At 50.8% G+C, this 16416-nt stretch overlaps 1 protein-coding gene across 2 annotated transcripts; it reads left to right on the top strand.

Annotated features, from left to right (window-relative positions):
• The first annotated feature begins 1043 nt into the window (after positions 1-1043).
• SYPL2 (synaptophysin like 2) lies at positions 1044-16348 on the top strand. 2 transcript variants are annotated; one of them, XR_001598205.2, is made up of 7 exons: positions 1044-1192; positions 1340-1414; positions 8206-8330; positions 9385-9586; positions 10421-10612; positions 11991-12438; positions 16228-16348. XR_001598205.2 is itself a non-coding variant. In XM_016155666.2 (6 exons), the coding sequence occupies exons 1-6, from the start codon at positions 1139-1141 to the stop codon at positions 12141-12143; spliced, it is 801 nt and encodes a 266-aa protein (XP_016011152.1). In that variant the 5' UTR covers positions 1044-1138; the 3' UTR covers positions 12144-14755. The 2 variants fall into 2 exon arrangements, 1 of the variants encoding a protein (XP_016011152.1); XM_016155666.2 differs by lacking the exon at positions 16228-16348 and having other exon boundaries at positions 11991-14755.
• The last annotated feature ends 68 nt before the right edge of the window (positions 16349-16416 follow it).

Here is a 16416-nt window from a genome sequence, read left to right as displayed (position 1 = left end):
GGACCCCCAAGAATAACGTTGCAAGGAGGTGAATTTGGGGGGTACTCAGGTTCTCTCCTCCTGGCACCGCCCACTGGTTCACTCCATGACCTTAGACAAATCACTTAACCTTTCGCTATTTACATTTACAATCTGATAACCTGAAAGTGTAAAATTTAGGACTGCTCACTCGGGCTCCTGCCGAATACCTTTTGAAAGTCAGGAATCGATTTAAGGTCGATCATAATGCAACAATGTCAACTTTTCAATACAAATTTCATTCCCAGAGCCCCCAATTTCTCAGACTATTTCACTCATTTAAGTGGTAATGGCTGAAAATGGGAAAGTGAGTTTATATTTTTAAAAGATTAATATCTTTTATATTACTACATAAGAATGCCTTTTGTTGTTTAAAACTTAAAGCAACGCCTAACTAGGCAGAATGAAAGGTGAGCAATATATGTTCTATTGCCCCTTTCGTCGGAATCGGCTTTCAAAGCTTTTGGAAGCAAGAGGTTTGTTACCTGTAACGTGTAGAACTTTCAGTCCTGATAACACCTTATGAAAATCCTTTAGGTTCTGGGTATTGGGGTGTGGAAGAAGGGGAAAACGGCTCCAAACCCAGGGAAATCGGGAAAGATAAGCTGGAGCAGGTGCGCACCAGGGCGTCAGGCTAGTTCTCGACTTTGGCAGAGGGTTGGAGCGGCCGTGGTGTCTCCCTCGGGACTGGCCCTGGAGGCTTCTGGCAAAGAACTTGAGCCCCCTTGCGGCCGCACTGCCCACAGAGGCCAGAGGTCCCTTTAAGGCGCCCAGCAGGCAGAGACCGGGGAGTAGGGGGCGGGAGGAGGGGTTCCCGAGCGCACGCCACGTGACTCGGCGGCCAAGTTCACTCGCGAGTTTGACAAGTTTGAATCGGACTCGGGGGCTTTCTGCAGCCGGAGGGGCAGCGCAGCGGCCGCGGCCTCGGTGAGCGCGGACAGCAGCGCGCCCGCCACTCGCCTCGCCAGCCTGGAGCCCGGGCCGCCGCCGGCCGCCGGCGCCCCCCCACCGCTCGCGTCCCTCGCCGCGGGTCAGCAGCCCGCAGCGCCACCGCGGACCCCACAGCCTCCAGGCCGGGGAGTCGAGCGCCCGCGACGCCCTCCGGCCACGCCGCGCAAGCATGTCCTCGACCGAGAGCTCGAGTCGCCCCGCGGACAAGTCGCCGCGCCGGCAGGTACGCCCCGCGCGCCCCGGGGGCTCTCTCGCCGCCCCTTCTGCACCTTTGTTCCACCCCTCTCCCGGGTGTGGGTGGGAGGAGGGGGACCGGCGCTTTCCCGGGGGGCCCCACCACCCTTATCCCCGGCGCTCTCTGTCTCCGCAGGTGGACCAACTCCTCGTGGGGCTGCGCTGGCGGCGGCTGGAGGAGCCGCTGGGCTTCATCAAAGTTCTCCAGTGGGTGAGTCGCTGCCCTGGCCGCGGGCTATTTCGGGAGCCTGGGCTGTGACGCTGACCCGAAGCAATGTGGCCAGGGTGGGGGGCGGGCAGGTCTTGTGGCCGGCCGCTGCGGAAGGGTGGGGGGCGGTGACAGGTGGGCGGGGGAGGGGCAGGCTGGGGTGCTTCTCCAGCCCTTGGTGGCAGGAGGGTGAGAAGCAAAGGCATGCGGAGTCCCGGATTCGGTCCTTCTATGTGCAAGGAGCCTTTGCCCAAGGCGCTCACATTTCACCCGGGCGAGAGGACCCGGGTGTAACCTTTCCAGAACTCTGATCCTGCACATACCGCTCCTCGGTAGCGGGAGGGGGGAGGAGCACAGAAAAGGAAAAGAGGCAGGCGGTGGAAACCGTCCTGCACCCAAACCCATCCGGGTTTGGCTGATCCTGGAGTTGGACTCAGGGGGCAGGATCCCCAGCTGGTGGTTGACCTGTCGAGGTCACTAAAGTAATCCAGGTTCCTGTCACTGAGTGCGGGAGTGGATGAATGAACGAATGGAGTTCATGGCTCTAGGTTTAAATAAAAGGAAAAAGAAAAAAAGAATAAAAATCATAGTGTGGCCAAAATGTGGCTTGTAGAAGATAGATGATCTGGCAGGGAAGCTGAGCTCTGGGTTCCAGACCCGAACCTGCCTTTTTCTGCCATGCGACCTTGGGCAAGTCACTTCTTTGGACCTCAGTTTCCAACATTAGTCAAATGCTGATCACACCAACCCTAGAGTCCCCTTCTACTATAAACGGGTTGTCATGATAGAGTATTGCCATTTCTCAGACTTACCCTGCGACCTTGAAGCAATCACTTTCTCAGAGCCTTAGTTTCCCCTATAATGTGTCTAGAGGAAATATAGTGTCCTTGCTTCTCTGGTACTTTGAGACAGTGGTATGTTCTTTGTCCTTCCCAGTGCCCAAGACCTCCTGGGCGTAAGTTAGGAATGTGGACAGGTGCAGCCACTCTTTCAAATCATAAAGACTAGACAGGAGCATTTAGTGTACTATCACAGAGAGATTTAAGTTAGACTATCCACACACCACCAAGTGGTGTGTGAATAACTTATTAATGTACTTTCAGCACAGAATTCAGCTAGGGAACGCTACTGTTAATACTGAGGAGGATTGAGTTCCTAAGGGCTTTTAACTCACTGGAGACAGGACTTAGCACCGTGTCACTGATTCCAAAATCATCATTTGGATGAAATCATCAAATCTGGAGTTCAGGAGCAATAGGGCACTTGAGGTTATCTCTGGATATCTGAGACCCTGACTGGGGCTACGGGCCAGCCTGGGGACCTTCCAAGTGCAGACTCTGGGACCTGGTGGGGACTTTCCACTCTCCCTTCTGCCTCAAGAGCAATTGGACCAACTGCTGACTGAGCTCTTTCACCTCCCCTCATTTTTCTGTTCTGGCCCACCACTTGAGGGCTGGAGAGGGCCATATAAGAATGATGTTAAGGCTGCACGTGACTGCCATCCAGAACTAGGGAGCCATTATGAGTGATCTGGTGGAGCAGAGCCTGAAATGTAAGAGTACAATTTTATCATTAAACTAGACAAATGGATCTAAGGGAAATTTGAGAAAGACTGTCAAGGGACAGCGAAACAATGAGGTTATTAGACCATGGAATCATCTTCCATGGGGGGATTCTGAAAAGCTTCCCTTGCAACCCTTCTATCCTTCCCTCAACCCCTCCCCCCCCCTACCCTTGCCCCAATACCCACCACATTTTTATAAAGGCTGCACAAAGCAGTGCCTAGGGAAATGATCCAGACTCCCCCCAGGCTCAGTACTGATCCCTGAGAGTTAAGATCTATTTGATTTTTATGATCCTCAACTTCTTAGAGAGGGGATGTACCTTCCACTCACAATGCTAAGTCCAGGGGGTCAGGGCCGGACTCTGAGCTCAGCCTTCATTTGAAGGGCAACCTCATCGGGAGACTTGATTTGCTTTTACCACCATCCTCACAGCCTGCATTCAGAGCATGAGTTTCACTTGCCTTGAGTCTCTGCAGAGGAGCTAACGTGAAAGTACACAGGAACCCACACCAGAAATGACAGTGAAAATGTCATTTGGGACTTTCACTCATTTTCTGCTCGGAGGGATTAAATGTTCCTGACTGGAAAAAGAAGAAGGAGGAGGAGAAGAAGGGGGGGGGAGGAGGAGGAGGAGGAGGAGGAGGAGGAGGAGGAGGAGGAGGAGGAGGAGGAGGAGGAAGAAGAAGAGAAAAAAAAGCACAAATCTTGCAGTTATTGTAATGATAATTGAAAACTTTTGTTGTCATTATTACCAAAAAGCAAAGCTTTTACAGCAATCCTAGTGGGACGAAAGTAATGTTTTTATTCTTTTATCAGTCAGGAACTCGGCTTAGAGTATCTTTTTAAAATTCAAAAATTAATCATTCTCACCCCAATTCCAATTCTGGTCTCGGTAAACCTGTACTAAGTTAATGAAGTAAGAAGAGCATAGACCAATGATTGGGAAAATAATTTTTAAAAAATAATAAAAAGGCAGATTTTGAGGCTAGAAGGGGTTTGGTTTAAATCCAGTCTCCTCTGCTTTCTAGCCAGGGAACCTAGAGTAAGTGATGAAATTTTATGGGCCTCGATTTCTTATCTGTCAACAAGGGTAAGACCCATCTCATGGTCTCACTGGGTGGATTTCAGGAGAGAATATCTGTAAAGCATCTGAGCATTCAGGAAGATCATGGTGAGCCTGGCAACCCAAGGTATTCCACAAGTGTGGCTCCCTTCCCTCCTATTCTCAAACCTCCCCTGACCTCTAACTTTCTCCCTTATGCAGACTGTCGGCTAGGCATGTCCTTTGGTGGGATTATTCAAATGTCACTGCCAAATCCTCACTTTGAGGATAAAGTACAAAAGAATCTCCTGGATTACTCAGTCGTTGTTCCCTTAAGAAATCATATTATTGTCTCCGGCCATGCCACCCTGAACATGCCTGATCTTGTCTGATCTCGGAAGCTAAGCAGGGGCGGGCCTGGTGAGTACCTGGATGGGTTAGTACCTGGATGGGAGACCACCTAAGAATACTGGGTGCTGTAGACTAAAAAAGAAAAGAAAAGAAAGAAATCATGTTATTATTAACTGGGTGGGCCCTGGATCAATAATTCACCTCTGATGTGCCGAAGTCACTTATTGGCTCTGGGGTCTCTGTACTGAAAATCAGCCATTTCAAATCAGTAAGTGTAGGGAATGTGAAAATACACTACCAGAGTCCATAAATCAATGAGGTGGTTGTGGGAGTAGGATTTGGGGGACAACTTATCTCCCGTGTGCCCTGTATTGACGGGATGTTAAGTGTTCTCAGGACTGACACAGGATTATCACAGCACTCAAGTGGAGCCTCATCCTTAAACTGACAAGGGGATTCTGATACCTTACAAAAGAGATGCAGAGGCAGGAGGAGGCGGGAGGCGTGTGACCATTGCTGTCCCCAGCAGTGCAGGTTCAGAACGAGGAGGGCTGGTCGACACCAGAACTCCAGAGGTCCCTCCTTGTCTCAAGGACTCCCTCTCTCCTTGGTTCCTGTTCTTTATAAGCAGTTTGTTCAACTCAGAGCCTTGTGCTCGGTAACAGGGTGGTTCCAGTTCTTTCCCCGCTCTTCCCTGTGGCCCAGTCACCTGGCACAGTTAGGGAAGAAAGCAAATTGGGTGCAGAAAGATAGAGAGGGTTGGGAGAGGGTGTCTCTCTCTGCACCTGCACCCCTGGTGCAGAACCACTCCCTCTCTCCTTACAGTCCTTCCTGCACGTAGATCTCTTTTTTCAGCCTTAATAACTCTATGATGCAAGGTTTTTTTGTTTTTTGTAGTTGTTGTTGTTTATTTGAACGTACCACTCTGCTTTTTTGGGTGTAAACTCTTGAGAGCAGGCACTGGGTCTTATTCATCTTCATGTCTCCAGCACCTCACACGAAGTAGATGCTCAATACATGTTTATTAATGAATGAATGTAACAGAAAGAACACTGGACAGGGAATTAGGATATGTAAATTCTTAGCCTGGCTCTCACATTGGCTAAATGTGACCTTGGGAAAGTCACTTAATCTTTTGAGACTTCAGTTTGCACCTCTGTGAAATGAGACTGTGGTGCTCGAGAATCTCTGAGATCCTTTTAGATCTGTGGTCTGTGAATCCATATGATTCTCCTCAGATTCTCCCTTTGTCCACTGATATAGCAAACTTTCTGCTGTCTAGCACCATCTGACTGTGTGATATTCAGACTTAATCATATATTCTGGTTAATAAAGATTTATATAAGGTGTTTAGAGATTCTTGACTTTCAAAGAAGAGTAGAAGGGAATACAATTAATACTAAAGTTATTATGAGTATATTTTGCCCATAAAAGAATCATAAAGCAGGATTCAGGACTGCGAGAATCTTAAAGTATCATCTAGACACAGCAGAACTTGTAATGATAATGGAAGAGTTCTGTACTAGGTTGTCCAGTATGGCACTTGCTGTCACATGTGGCTGTTGAGAACTTAAAATGTGGCTAGTATAATCGAGCACCTGAATTTTAAATTTTACTTAATTTTAATTAATGTAAATTTAAATAGGCACACTTGGCTAGTGGCTACTGTTGTGGATAGAGCAGCTCTAGAATATAAGCTCCACAAGGACAGAGGATTTTTTTCTGTTTTGTTTACTGCTAAGTAACAGTGCCCAGATCAGTGCGCCTAGAACATAATAGAATTGCAATGAATGTCATCTTCCTAAAGATGTTCGGGAGTGCCTGCCAAGAGAGTGCTGGGGGAGAGAAGGCTCCATAACTGAGCGTTCATTGCCCCAAGTTAGGAAAACGTACGTTCTTAGGGAACCTGCATGGAGCCATTCACTGACTAACTGCCAACGAGTAAAAACACATCCAACCGTGCTGCTCTTCCTAGACTGTGACACCCTAATTGTGTCCAGTTGGAAACCAGAAGCTAAGAGGAATAGGCAAGCTTCTAAGGGGAATCAGAGAATCATAGAGCTAACGAGAGATTAGAGAATTCCCCTGAGGAAGTAGAGAAGTTGCTCTGTGACACCAGTTTTGCAACTTGGAGTATGATGCGGAGGCTTTGGGTGACTTCTCTCCAGCTCTGTCAGAAAGATGAATCACCAGGGATTTACAGCAGCCTCCAAAATTAAGTCAGGTGAAGAAGTTACACTGTCTCCTTTTTTGAATGTTTTTAGAAATGGAGACAATTCTTATTTGGCTGAACTCAACCCCCTGGAAAGGGAGTGATGGTCATTATGACCATCGTGGGGGAGGGGTCGGTGGCTCCCGCATGGAGGAGATGTGCTTGGCCAGATGATGCAAGGCGGGCCCGTGGCACCGGACACCTTGCAGGGGCACAGCGCAGCTGCTGGCAGGTCCAGCCAAGAGCACACTGAGAGCATCACCCTCAGAAAGTGAGAGAACCGCAGGGTTGGCAAAGGCCTCCAGATTGCCTATTCTAAAACCCTCATTTTACAGATGAGGAAATAGACTCAGAGAGCAGAGTGACATATTAGAGGCCACCTAGCTAACTTGTGACAGGGCCAGGACTAGAACCCACATTTCCAGACTCCAAATCCAGGTATCTTTTCACTCCATGCCACTATCAAGCAGTACCCAAATAATATCCACACAACTCTGTTCTAAACTCTGGATGTGGGACTTGGGTATAGATTAACTGTCTTCTAGGTGCTTAATGTCTGAGGCACCAAGTCACAGAAAAACAGACGGAAAATGAACAAATAGCAGAATAAGCTCCCTCCTTCATCAGAATGATTACATCATGTACAAGCCAAGGAAATGGGGCCTGAAGAGATGATGTGGGAGAACGAGAGATTCCAATTTCTCACCTCCTTTCCTAATCAAAGTATGTATCCCCAGAAAGAAATTCGGAAATCATAGGATGAGGGAATTTCATTTCACTCAAGACAGGAAGTTTAGTAAAATGAGAGGAAAACCATTTAAGGGACCTGAAATGCCTCCAGTTCTTAACCCTGAGAAATGGCAGTGTCAACAAATGACAAAGGGAGACACCACTCGGGAAACAGCAGAGCTGATAAAGCAAGTGGAGGATGTTTTTCTCTGGGCTCGAGCCAGGATTCTCAGGGGCCCCAGCCGGCACTGATGCTGCAAGAGAAGGTGCCTTCGGGGGAAGAGGGGTTAGGCTGGCAGTACCATGGGACAGTGGCACGGCCCCCCTGCCCCCTTGGCCCCTCCAGATATACCTCCACTGAGGCAGGAAGCCAACGGAAGCTGGCCGCAAGGTAATGACAAGGTTCGATGACAGCTTCAAAGGAGAAGGAAAGAATTCCATGCGTGTTCAGTCAAGGTTGGTGCAGGGGAATCTATTTCCAGGGCACCTCTCCCTGGGGAAGGAAATTCAAGTCCAGTTTTGAGCTAGAAGTTTCCAAAAGCCTAAATGGATTTTGGAAATGGATTTGTGCTGGTCATCACCTTAAAGAGGCTACCTATGGTCTCCAATGTCACATCCAATGGGAGACCTGGAAACCGTTCATTTCCCCTCTCTTTATGTCCCTTCCAGACACCCCTCAAAGTCAGCCTTATTCATTTGGTTATTTGGTCCAGCACCCTGCACAGTGGAAACAGCACCCTGCGGCTGGAAGACCAATGGAAGCCCTGGGTCCCTGCCATGAGGGACTTGACCATCCCCCATGTGCACCTGCTGAGAGCCGGAGGGTGGTTCTGAAGGGATGCTCTTTGGCCAGTTGAGACCTTCTGACTCTCAAAAGGACTTTGCTCTCCCTCAGCTCTTTGCTGTTTTCGCCTTCGGGTGCTGCGGTTCCTACAGCGGGGAGACAGGAGCAACGGTTCGCTGCAACAACGAGCCCAAGGATGTGAGCTCCATCATTGTCTCATTCGGCTATCCCTTCCGGTGAGCAGAACTCCGTCCTGACCCCACACAGCCTCTCTCGCTGGATCAGCAGGACCTGCTAGGTCTCTTTTTCCTCCAAAAACCTGGACCTTTTGTGGCATGCCACTCGAGGGCATGATCCTTCTTGCCCTTTAGGAATTTCAGACAAACTGACCAGAGAAAAATACAAGGGAAACGCAGACAGACCGTTGTTATAATAGTGTTCCAGTCCATAGATAACCAATAGCAGGTAACAACAGCTCCTAAGAAAGAATCCACGCAGTTCGGGCTGGAGGCTTATGGGGGCCTGGGGAAGCTGGGGTGATCTCTCCGCCCCTCCCCCAGCAGCCTCCTTGCCAACTTGAAGTACTCGTTAGTGCTTGCTGTTACTTAGATCCTATAGCATTGATGTGGGTGCTCACCTGGTACCACCAGAAGACAAGGAGGCTCACCTTGACCAGGAGGTAGAAGAGAATATTTTTTTCTGGGTATTTGGGAGCGTGGGGACAAGGGAGCCCAAGTGTTCAGAGGAGAATGGGGATAGGGCTCACTTTTTCAGAAATTTCTAGCAGCAGCAACCAAGTTAGATGAACTGTCTCTTGTATATACTAGGGGTGTTTCTTTTTCTCTCTTGCTTTGTCCAATAGAGTCTCATTGGGGGGACTAAAGAAGGCCTGAGAATGGGTGATTCCAACCTTAACTTGGCCACCGTGGCCTGTGCTTTCTCTGGGGCAGAATGAAGCTGATCTCCCTGGTGGTTTGGCTACCAGAAATAGATGGACTATATATATTGCGGTTGTGACCTAAAGGGGCCTGGAGAAACTTGGAAATACACGGTTACCATATGGGGCAGGGTGGGTGAGTGCAGGGTGGTGGCTGAATGGGAGGCAGGGTTTGACTGGAATTCTAGGGGTGTTCCTGTCTCGACACAGTCCTCCCTGCACGGCCCCTTCTGGGCTCTGTGAGAGTTGGAGGCTGAGAGCCGGCGCAGACCACCCCCTGGGGAGGGAGGGGCCCCACCTCCACGGGGAGGGGACTGTCCCCGGCTCAGGGCGGCCTCCCTTGCCACCTGCAGGTTGAACCGGGTCCAGTATGAGATGCCCCTCTGTGACGATGAGTCCACCTCCAAGACCATGGACCTCGTGGGGGACTTCTCTGCCCCCGCTGAGTTCTTCGTGACCCTGGGCATATTTTCCTTCTTCTACACCATGGCCGCGCTAGTCTTCTACCTGCGATTCCACAGCCTCTACACGGAGAACAGGCGCTTCCCGCTGGTGGTGAGCCGCACGCGCCAGGATGGGGTGGAGAAACTGGGGGGATGCATGTTCTGAGGCTGAGGTCAGAGCCGGAGCGGGGAACAACCATGGCGGCTTTCCCGGGTCTCCAACAACCCTATGTGGAACGTCCTGAATCTCCCTCACAGCTCTTTGCTGTGTGTCCCTCTGGATGCTGTGGCTCCCACAGTTCCTGGGGCCACTGGAAGGCCCAAGTCTCAGGACTCTGCCCCTACCAACCTCCCACTGCTCACTCTGCTCACGGAAGGCACGGTAGCATCAAGAGTCAGGCTCAGGAGTCACACTGCTTGGGTTCAAATACTGTGTTCCTTACTAGCTGTGTGCCCTTGGAAAAGCTACTTATTGTGTAGTGTCCTTTGAGCAGTGGTGATCAAAGGAAAGACTGGAGTGTCTAATCACTATGTTGTATACCTGAAACGAATATAATATTATATGTCAACTGTAATTGAGAAATACATTAAAAAAAATTTAAAAACTGTTAAACAAAATGTAAAGGAAAGGCTGGGAAGGGAGATTGGGGAGTTTAGGCCACTAGGGTTTTGGGGGTGACACTGACCAGCAGATGAGGTCACGTAACAAGTACGTCGTTACTTGACATCAGTTCCGAGGGCATGGGCAGGGGGAGCCATTGGTGGCGGGATTCCTTTAATGGCAGTGAAAAGATTCTTCAGGATGATCTGGGATCCCTAAGGCTCTAAGCATTAGGTAGAATGGAAACAGCTGGCTGTCCTGGCACCCGGGGACCTGAGTGTGTTATGGCAAGAAGTGGGGAATCATGGGGTGTGACTGTATTTCCTGTCCCTCTGCTCCTCCCAGGACTTCTGTGTGACTGTCTCCTTCACCTTCTTCTGGCTGGTGGCTGCGGCTGCCTGGGGCAAGGGCCTGACCGACGTCAAGGGGGCCACACAGCCATCCAGCCTGACTGCAGCCATGTCCGTGTGCCACGGAGACGAAGCAGTGTGCAGTGCCGGGGCCACACCCTCCATGGGACTGGCCAACCTCTCTGTGGTGAGACTCGCGGCCACCAGAGGGGTCTGGGGGAAGCAGCACCGTCCTAGCTGCCCAGGCTCGTCCCAGCAGCAGGTTCTGAGAACAGAGGAGGTGTCCCCACAGCTGGTATCCCCTGCACCTGAAACCAGTGCCCCTGCACCTGGCGTTGGGTGCCGGCCTCCAGCTGACCCTGCAAACACATTTTGGAATGTGGGAGACTGAGAGCCACTTAGCCAGCCTCCTGTGCCTTCCTCCTCCTGCACACCCTTCCTGTTTCTTTTCTCCCACCTCCAGGCGTGCCGTCTGTGACTGCCTCCCACTCCTCCTGCCCCTTTACAATATGTGTGTGTGAAGGAGGAACGCAGGGCTCAAAGTTGAGCGCAGACCCAAAGGGAGTGAGGAGGGCTCATTGTCACTCAGGCCTCCAGACCGGAAAAGGGCTTTGACAATGGCGTGTCCAGCTGCGATGCTCGTTTTTGGCCATCCCCATTGTCGGACCATTGAAATACCGGCTGGCAAATAGCTGAGGTCTCAAATGCCCCCTGTCATCCCAGCCACCTCAGGCCTGCCCCGAAAATGACCTGAACCTTCCGAAGGCCCCGCAAATGAAGAGTTTAATGGCTAGCACACCAGGGAGCCTTCTAGACCTTGGCGACCCTGCCGATAGGTTTTACCCCGGCCCCCCTTCAACATTTTGTAAAAATTTACACATGTTCAGCAGACTTGAAAGAATTTACCGTAAACACCCATATACGCATCAGCTAGACTACCATAAACATTTTACTCGATTTGCTTTATCACATATCACATATCTGTCTGCCTCTCTTCATCTATCCATCTTATTTTTAATGCATTTCAAAGTTAATTGCAGACATCGGTACACTTCCTCCTAAATACTTTGCTGATAGGTTTTAAACTATTTTGACTAGCTATTTGAATATAGCCCTGGCTGGATCCCTGATGGGATCCCTGGCCCTAGGGAAAAGGAGCACCTTGGACAGCTCTGGCCACACCCACCCTGCAGAAGGCTCTGGGAACAGGCCCCACTTGTGCTGTGGGAAGTGCTACTAGAGCCCTTGCTCCAAGCATGGAGCTCCAAGCATGCTTTGCAAGATGCTCCACTCCAGGGGCCAGATTCTCCAGCCACCAAGTTTGGGTGCATGCTATACATAGAGTTAGACACTTTCTCCAGAGAACCCCTTAGTGGATGATGACCTTGAACTCTGCCTCAATATCCAGTTCTCTATCTTTTAGTCTTTGTAGCCATCTGTGTTTCTGGGCAGCACCCCCCCTCACCTACAGTCTCTCGCCTCCTGCCCCCCTCCACAGGTACTCCCCGCCCTGTTCCCATGATGCCCCCTTACCCTTCTCACAAACTCTCCTGATGTCTTTGCAGCTCTTCGGCTTTATCAACTTCTTCCTGTGGGCTGGGAACTGTTGGTTTGTGTTCAAGGAGACCCCATGGCATGGACAGGAGCAGGGCCAGGACCAAGGCCAGGGCCCCAGCCAGGAGAGCACAGCTGAGCAGGGAGCCGTGGAGAAGCAGTAAGCAGCCCCAGCCTGGCTACTCCCGAACAGAACAGCACCTTTTCAACCATCTCCGGCTTCCAGGACCTCCCCCTTCTTCCTCCTCCAACTTTCCTCCCCATCATCCTGGGTTTTAAGCTTTGAGACATCGTTGGATGGGCAGGCATCAGCTGTCGGAAACCCGGGCAGACCTCCCAGTGGCTTCATATCCCTCTTCTTGCTGGAGTCCCGGATGGCAGGAGCTCAGTGCTTCTGGTCTACTGCCTGGACCCAGGCATCTTACTTGGTTGTATGGACCCTCACAGCCTCTGCTGCAGGTGAGGGTTGGGTGCAGAAGACCAGAGTCCCGGAACTGGTTCCTAGCAGCCACTTCTATCATTCTGTCCAGCTTCAATAAAAGTTGGGGGTAGGGAAAATTGGCTGGCAGCCTTCTCCCTGGTCCCTTGCAGCTAGGGCCCACCAGTGGTTTAGTGACCCCTCTTTGGTGACTGCCATCTGTGTCTGCACTGATCCCTAGACAGGCTGAGCTCAGTATGCTTTCCACTCTTATGGCCTCTTCCTGCCCAAAGAGCCTACCATGTGTGAACCGGGGAGGCCCACTAGCCTAGAAAATAGCCTTCGGAGGAGGGTCTTGATGAGGCTTAGACTCGGCAGAAAGCAGATAAATTGTGACTGAGCTGAAACTTCAAGAAACTAAAGCCAGGAAACTTGCTGGGAATCGGTTTCTTCTGTTTCCTCAGTCCTCTTGCCCCTCTAGGCTGGGGCACTTGCCACCAACACTCTGAACTCGCACTGGCCCTGGAAACTCCTTACCTTCCTTGCCAAACTCCTTCTTGGGCTTGGTCTCACACTTGGGACACAACGTGAGGGGTCTAGGAGCATCTCCATCTCAGTCCTTCTCCTCTCTAACCTCTCTGCCCATCTTCCTTCCCCAGCCTCTTGGGTCTGAGGCATTCAAGAGCCTTTCCCAAGTCTGTCCAGGCCCTTCTTTCATTCCCGTGGGTCCAGACAGGGGCTTTGGAAGGGCCCAAAGGGCCATCCTGAAGCTAAGTTACCCCAAAGCCCCAAGACATGGATGGGCCCATTTCTTCCTCGCTCTCTCCCTTTCCCTCCCTACCCCACTGCTCCTTCTCCGGCCCCTTTCATATTCCCCCTTCTCACCTTTACCAAAGGACATGCCCTCTCCCTGTGCTCTCCATTCCTCCCTTGCTTCATTTGTCTATCCCATTCCCTCCCCATTCCTCCCCCCACCTCTCCAGTCCAGGGCAGGCCGATGCTATTGGTGCTTCTTCACTTCGGGACCCAGTTCCAAATTTGTCTTTGGTGTATCTCCTCCTCACACCTCCTTTAGTCTCTCTCTGGACCCCAGGGCCTAAGAGTCAGTGCTGACTGGGTGAGGGCTATTTGTCTCCTATTCAGCTCAAAACACTTCAGTCCGCCCTGGTCATAGGGCTGCCCAGGGAAGGATGAAGAAGGTGGAATCCAGCCATTTTCCAGTCCAGTGCCAATTAGCTCACTTATCATCCCAGAGGTGAATATGCCCTTTGCCAATCTCTCCTCAGGACTGAGTCAACTCCTCCAACCTCCTCACTTCCCTGAACACCATTCATAGTGACATGTGCACTGGTCGGGGACACAGGAGTCAGGACTCTTGCTCTTGGGCCAATCATTTCTTCTTCAGGTCAGAGTTTCCCAACATGACAGGGGAAGCGTGAGATTTTACTTCCTTAAATGCTCTGGGTCCTTCAGTGAAATGATTAGCTTTTTGTTTTATTTCGTTTTTATTTTGGGGAAAAGATTTGAGGAGGGAAGAGAGGAAATGGGGATGAGAGTGTTTCTGAGTCTGAACCTCTCTGAGCTGTCCCCATGGTTACTCAAGGGTTGTGGGGGGGGACAGTTTTACCTACATCTCTGGTGATACAGAAAACAAAAGGGTGACCTTGATTTTTTTTGAAGCTGGCCCCTGTGAGGGTCTGTGAGCATCTTTTACTGGAACTTTGTTTGGATTCTGTGTACATATTTATAAATGTGATGGATAAAGTGCTCTCATTTGGGGCCAGAGTTAGCAGCGGGCCCTTCACTAGGGAAAGGGGTGGGTGTGTATGTATTCGTGCCAAGTGCTACTAGTCCATAACTTGCCATAGAGCAGAGAAAGCTCTTTCTCCTCCTCAAGAGGCTGGCTTGTTCTTAGACAGAAGAGCCTTGATTTAGGCTATGGCCTCTCTCTCCCTGGTCACCCTAAGAGGAAAGACTACTTTACCTCATTACCTCTACAGGGCTGGGCTAGGCCAAGTGCCCAAGGGCAGAAGTGTCCTCATAGGATTCGTTTCTCCTCCAACCAGGGCTGGCACCACCACTTTGCCTAATGGGGCCAGAGGTAGAAGAAGGTGTCTGGTTTCTCCAGCTGCTGCAGGAGGCCGACAGGCAAGGCACTTGCCCTTTGCCCTAGTAAACTCAGACTCTGCCAGGGCGCCCACCTAGGACATTTCCTGAACATGAGTTCTCATCACTATCATGGTCATAAGTCTCCTACTTCCAGGACTGCAGATCAAGGGTGGGGGGAGAATGTTGCATGTTGTTTTCTGGTGCTTGTTACACATTGGAATAAACAGTGCTTCAAGCATTTGCCACGAAGGAGCCAAGACTGGAGCCCTTCTGGGCATTTTGTTTTTCTCTTCCGTCCCTCACTTTACGTTCTCAGACAAATATCTACATTTCCATGAAAACATCATTCCACTCCTTTCCAACTGAGAAGTTGTTTCTGCAGGCCCCAGTCTGGTGACATCTCTTTCGATGGTATCAATTAGTCCAAAGTAACTGAGAGTCATTAACAAATTCAGAGCAAACTCAAGAGGTGAGAGAGTGGCTTCCACAATACTGTTTCCATTTGCTCTCCTACCACCAGTGACCCAGGCAAGCTTCCCATCAGGAGTTGAACGCCATATGCTTTGCCCTCTTAACTAGAAAGGTTCTTGCTGAACAAACTTGTACCTCTCTCTCCCAATCACGCCCTACATTCCCTAGAAAAATACAGTTGGGCACAATATTATATGCAATTTCACCAGGTTCCTGGACCCCCTAGGGATTATCTCTGGTTCTCAGGTTAAGAATCTCTGCCCTCAGAGAGCATCCTTGAGGTAGTTAAACCTTCCTGAAGTGAAAGTAAGCAGAAAATCTGAGGTCTCGAAGTCACAGGCGTGATTTATTTGTCTCGGATTCAGTTCCCCCTTAGGTGAAGGAATGAATATGGAATTAGGTGTGAGGGGTTGAGGACGGATACGAGAATTAGTATATCTTTTCTGATGTAATGGGGAGGGGTGAGCTTTTGTCTCCTGATTGTATGAGGGTGGGAAGCAACGTTATCAGCTGAGAAGAAGAAAGAGGTGGATGATTAAGGTATTTTCCAGGCTTTAGAAAGGAAAATGACAGATCTGATGAGAAATCTCCCTATGCTGAGGTCTGGTGGCAGCCCTTCCAGCAGAGAAAATAGTCATTAGAAAAAGAAGCCAAAGTGATGGATGGAGTCAGGATCCAGCCAGGGTTTGGGAAGCGGCAGTACAGGGAGGGTATCGATCGCAGTGCTCAGGAGGAGAGAGACAGATCAGCAGAGATGCTGCAAACCCAGTTCCGGGGCTGGCTCTGGTTCGGAGATAGCCTTCTGTCATCCTGACAGGTGATCTTGGTCAGCTCAGCTTGGTCCTCCCGAACCCGGACAACGCCACTCCAACCCTCTGTTCCGCATCAGGGGAGCGTGGGGTTCCCACAGAGGAGGCAAAACACGGGATCTGTGGACCCTCCCCCATTCCAACCTCTGTGTCCTTCAGTACATCCTACAGACTCCCTCCCCTTGCCCTTCTGATTCACAGCGCCCACCTCCCTGCACCTACCCTACTCCATCTACAGGGGAGCGAAGTCGCTTCGTGGCAGCCAGCTCAGGAAGGGGCGCCAGCCAGCTGGAGGAGGCACGGCTTGGAGGGGCGTCTTGGGCAGAAAGAAGTGTGGGGCTGGGGTGTGTGTGCACTGAGCTTTGAAGAGTGGGCTGGTAACAGAAAGAATGTGCGCATAAGGATTAAAAGAGGAGATCCCGGGGCTTTGGTCTCTTTTAGCCTCGCAATTGTGCATTTCGGAAGGGCTCTCGCGGCAAGCTCCGCAGGCAACAGCACCTCCTACGACTACATTTCCCAGAAGGCTACGCGGGAGGGAGGGTAAGGAAAAGGCGAACCGTGCTGCGCTGGCGCAAAGAGTGAGCTGGAGAGGTGGGAGGGAGAGGGGAGGCGTGCCCGCGGCGGGGACGG

This window comes from Rousettus aegyptiacus, unplaced genomic scaffold (assembly GCF_014176215.1).
Source record: "Rousettus aegyptiacus isolate mRouAeg1 unplaced genomic scaffold, mRouAeg1.p scaffold_m13_p_17, whole genome shotgun sequence".
Lineage (NCBI taxonomy): Eukaryota > Metazoa > Chordata > Mammalia > Chiroptera > Pteropodidae > Rousettus > Rousettus aegyptiacus.
This window is presented reverse-complemented; position numbering and strand designations above follow the sequence as displayed.

What these genes read in the sequence shown, in the direction of transcription:
- SYPL2 (XM_016155666.2), top strand. Translation starts at nt 1,139, where the DNA reads ATGTCCTCGACCGAGAGCTCGAGTCGCCCCGCGGACAAGTCGCCGCGC. An exon ending in TCATCAAAGTTCTCCAGTGG is followed by an intron (nt 1,415 to 8,205) that starts GTGAGTCGCTGC and finishes GCTCTCCCTCAG; the next exon opens with CTCTTTGCTGTTTTCGCCTT. An exon ending in ACAGGCGCTTCCCGCTGGTG is followed by an intron (nt 9,587 to 10,420) that starts GTGAGCCGCACG and finishes TGCTCCTCCCAG; the next exon opens with GACTTCTGTGTGACTGTCTC.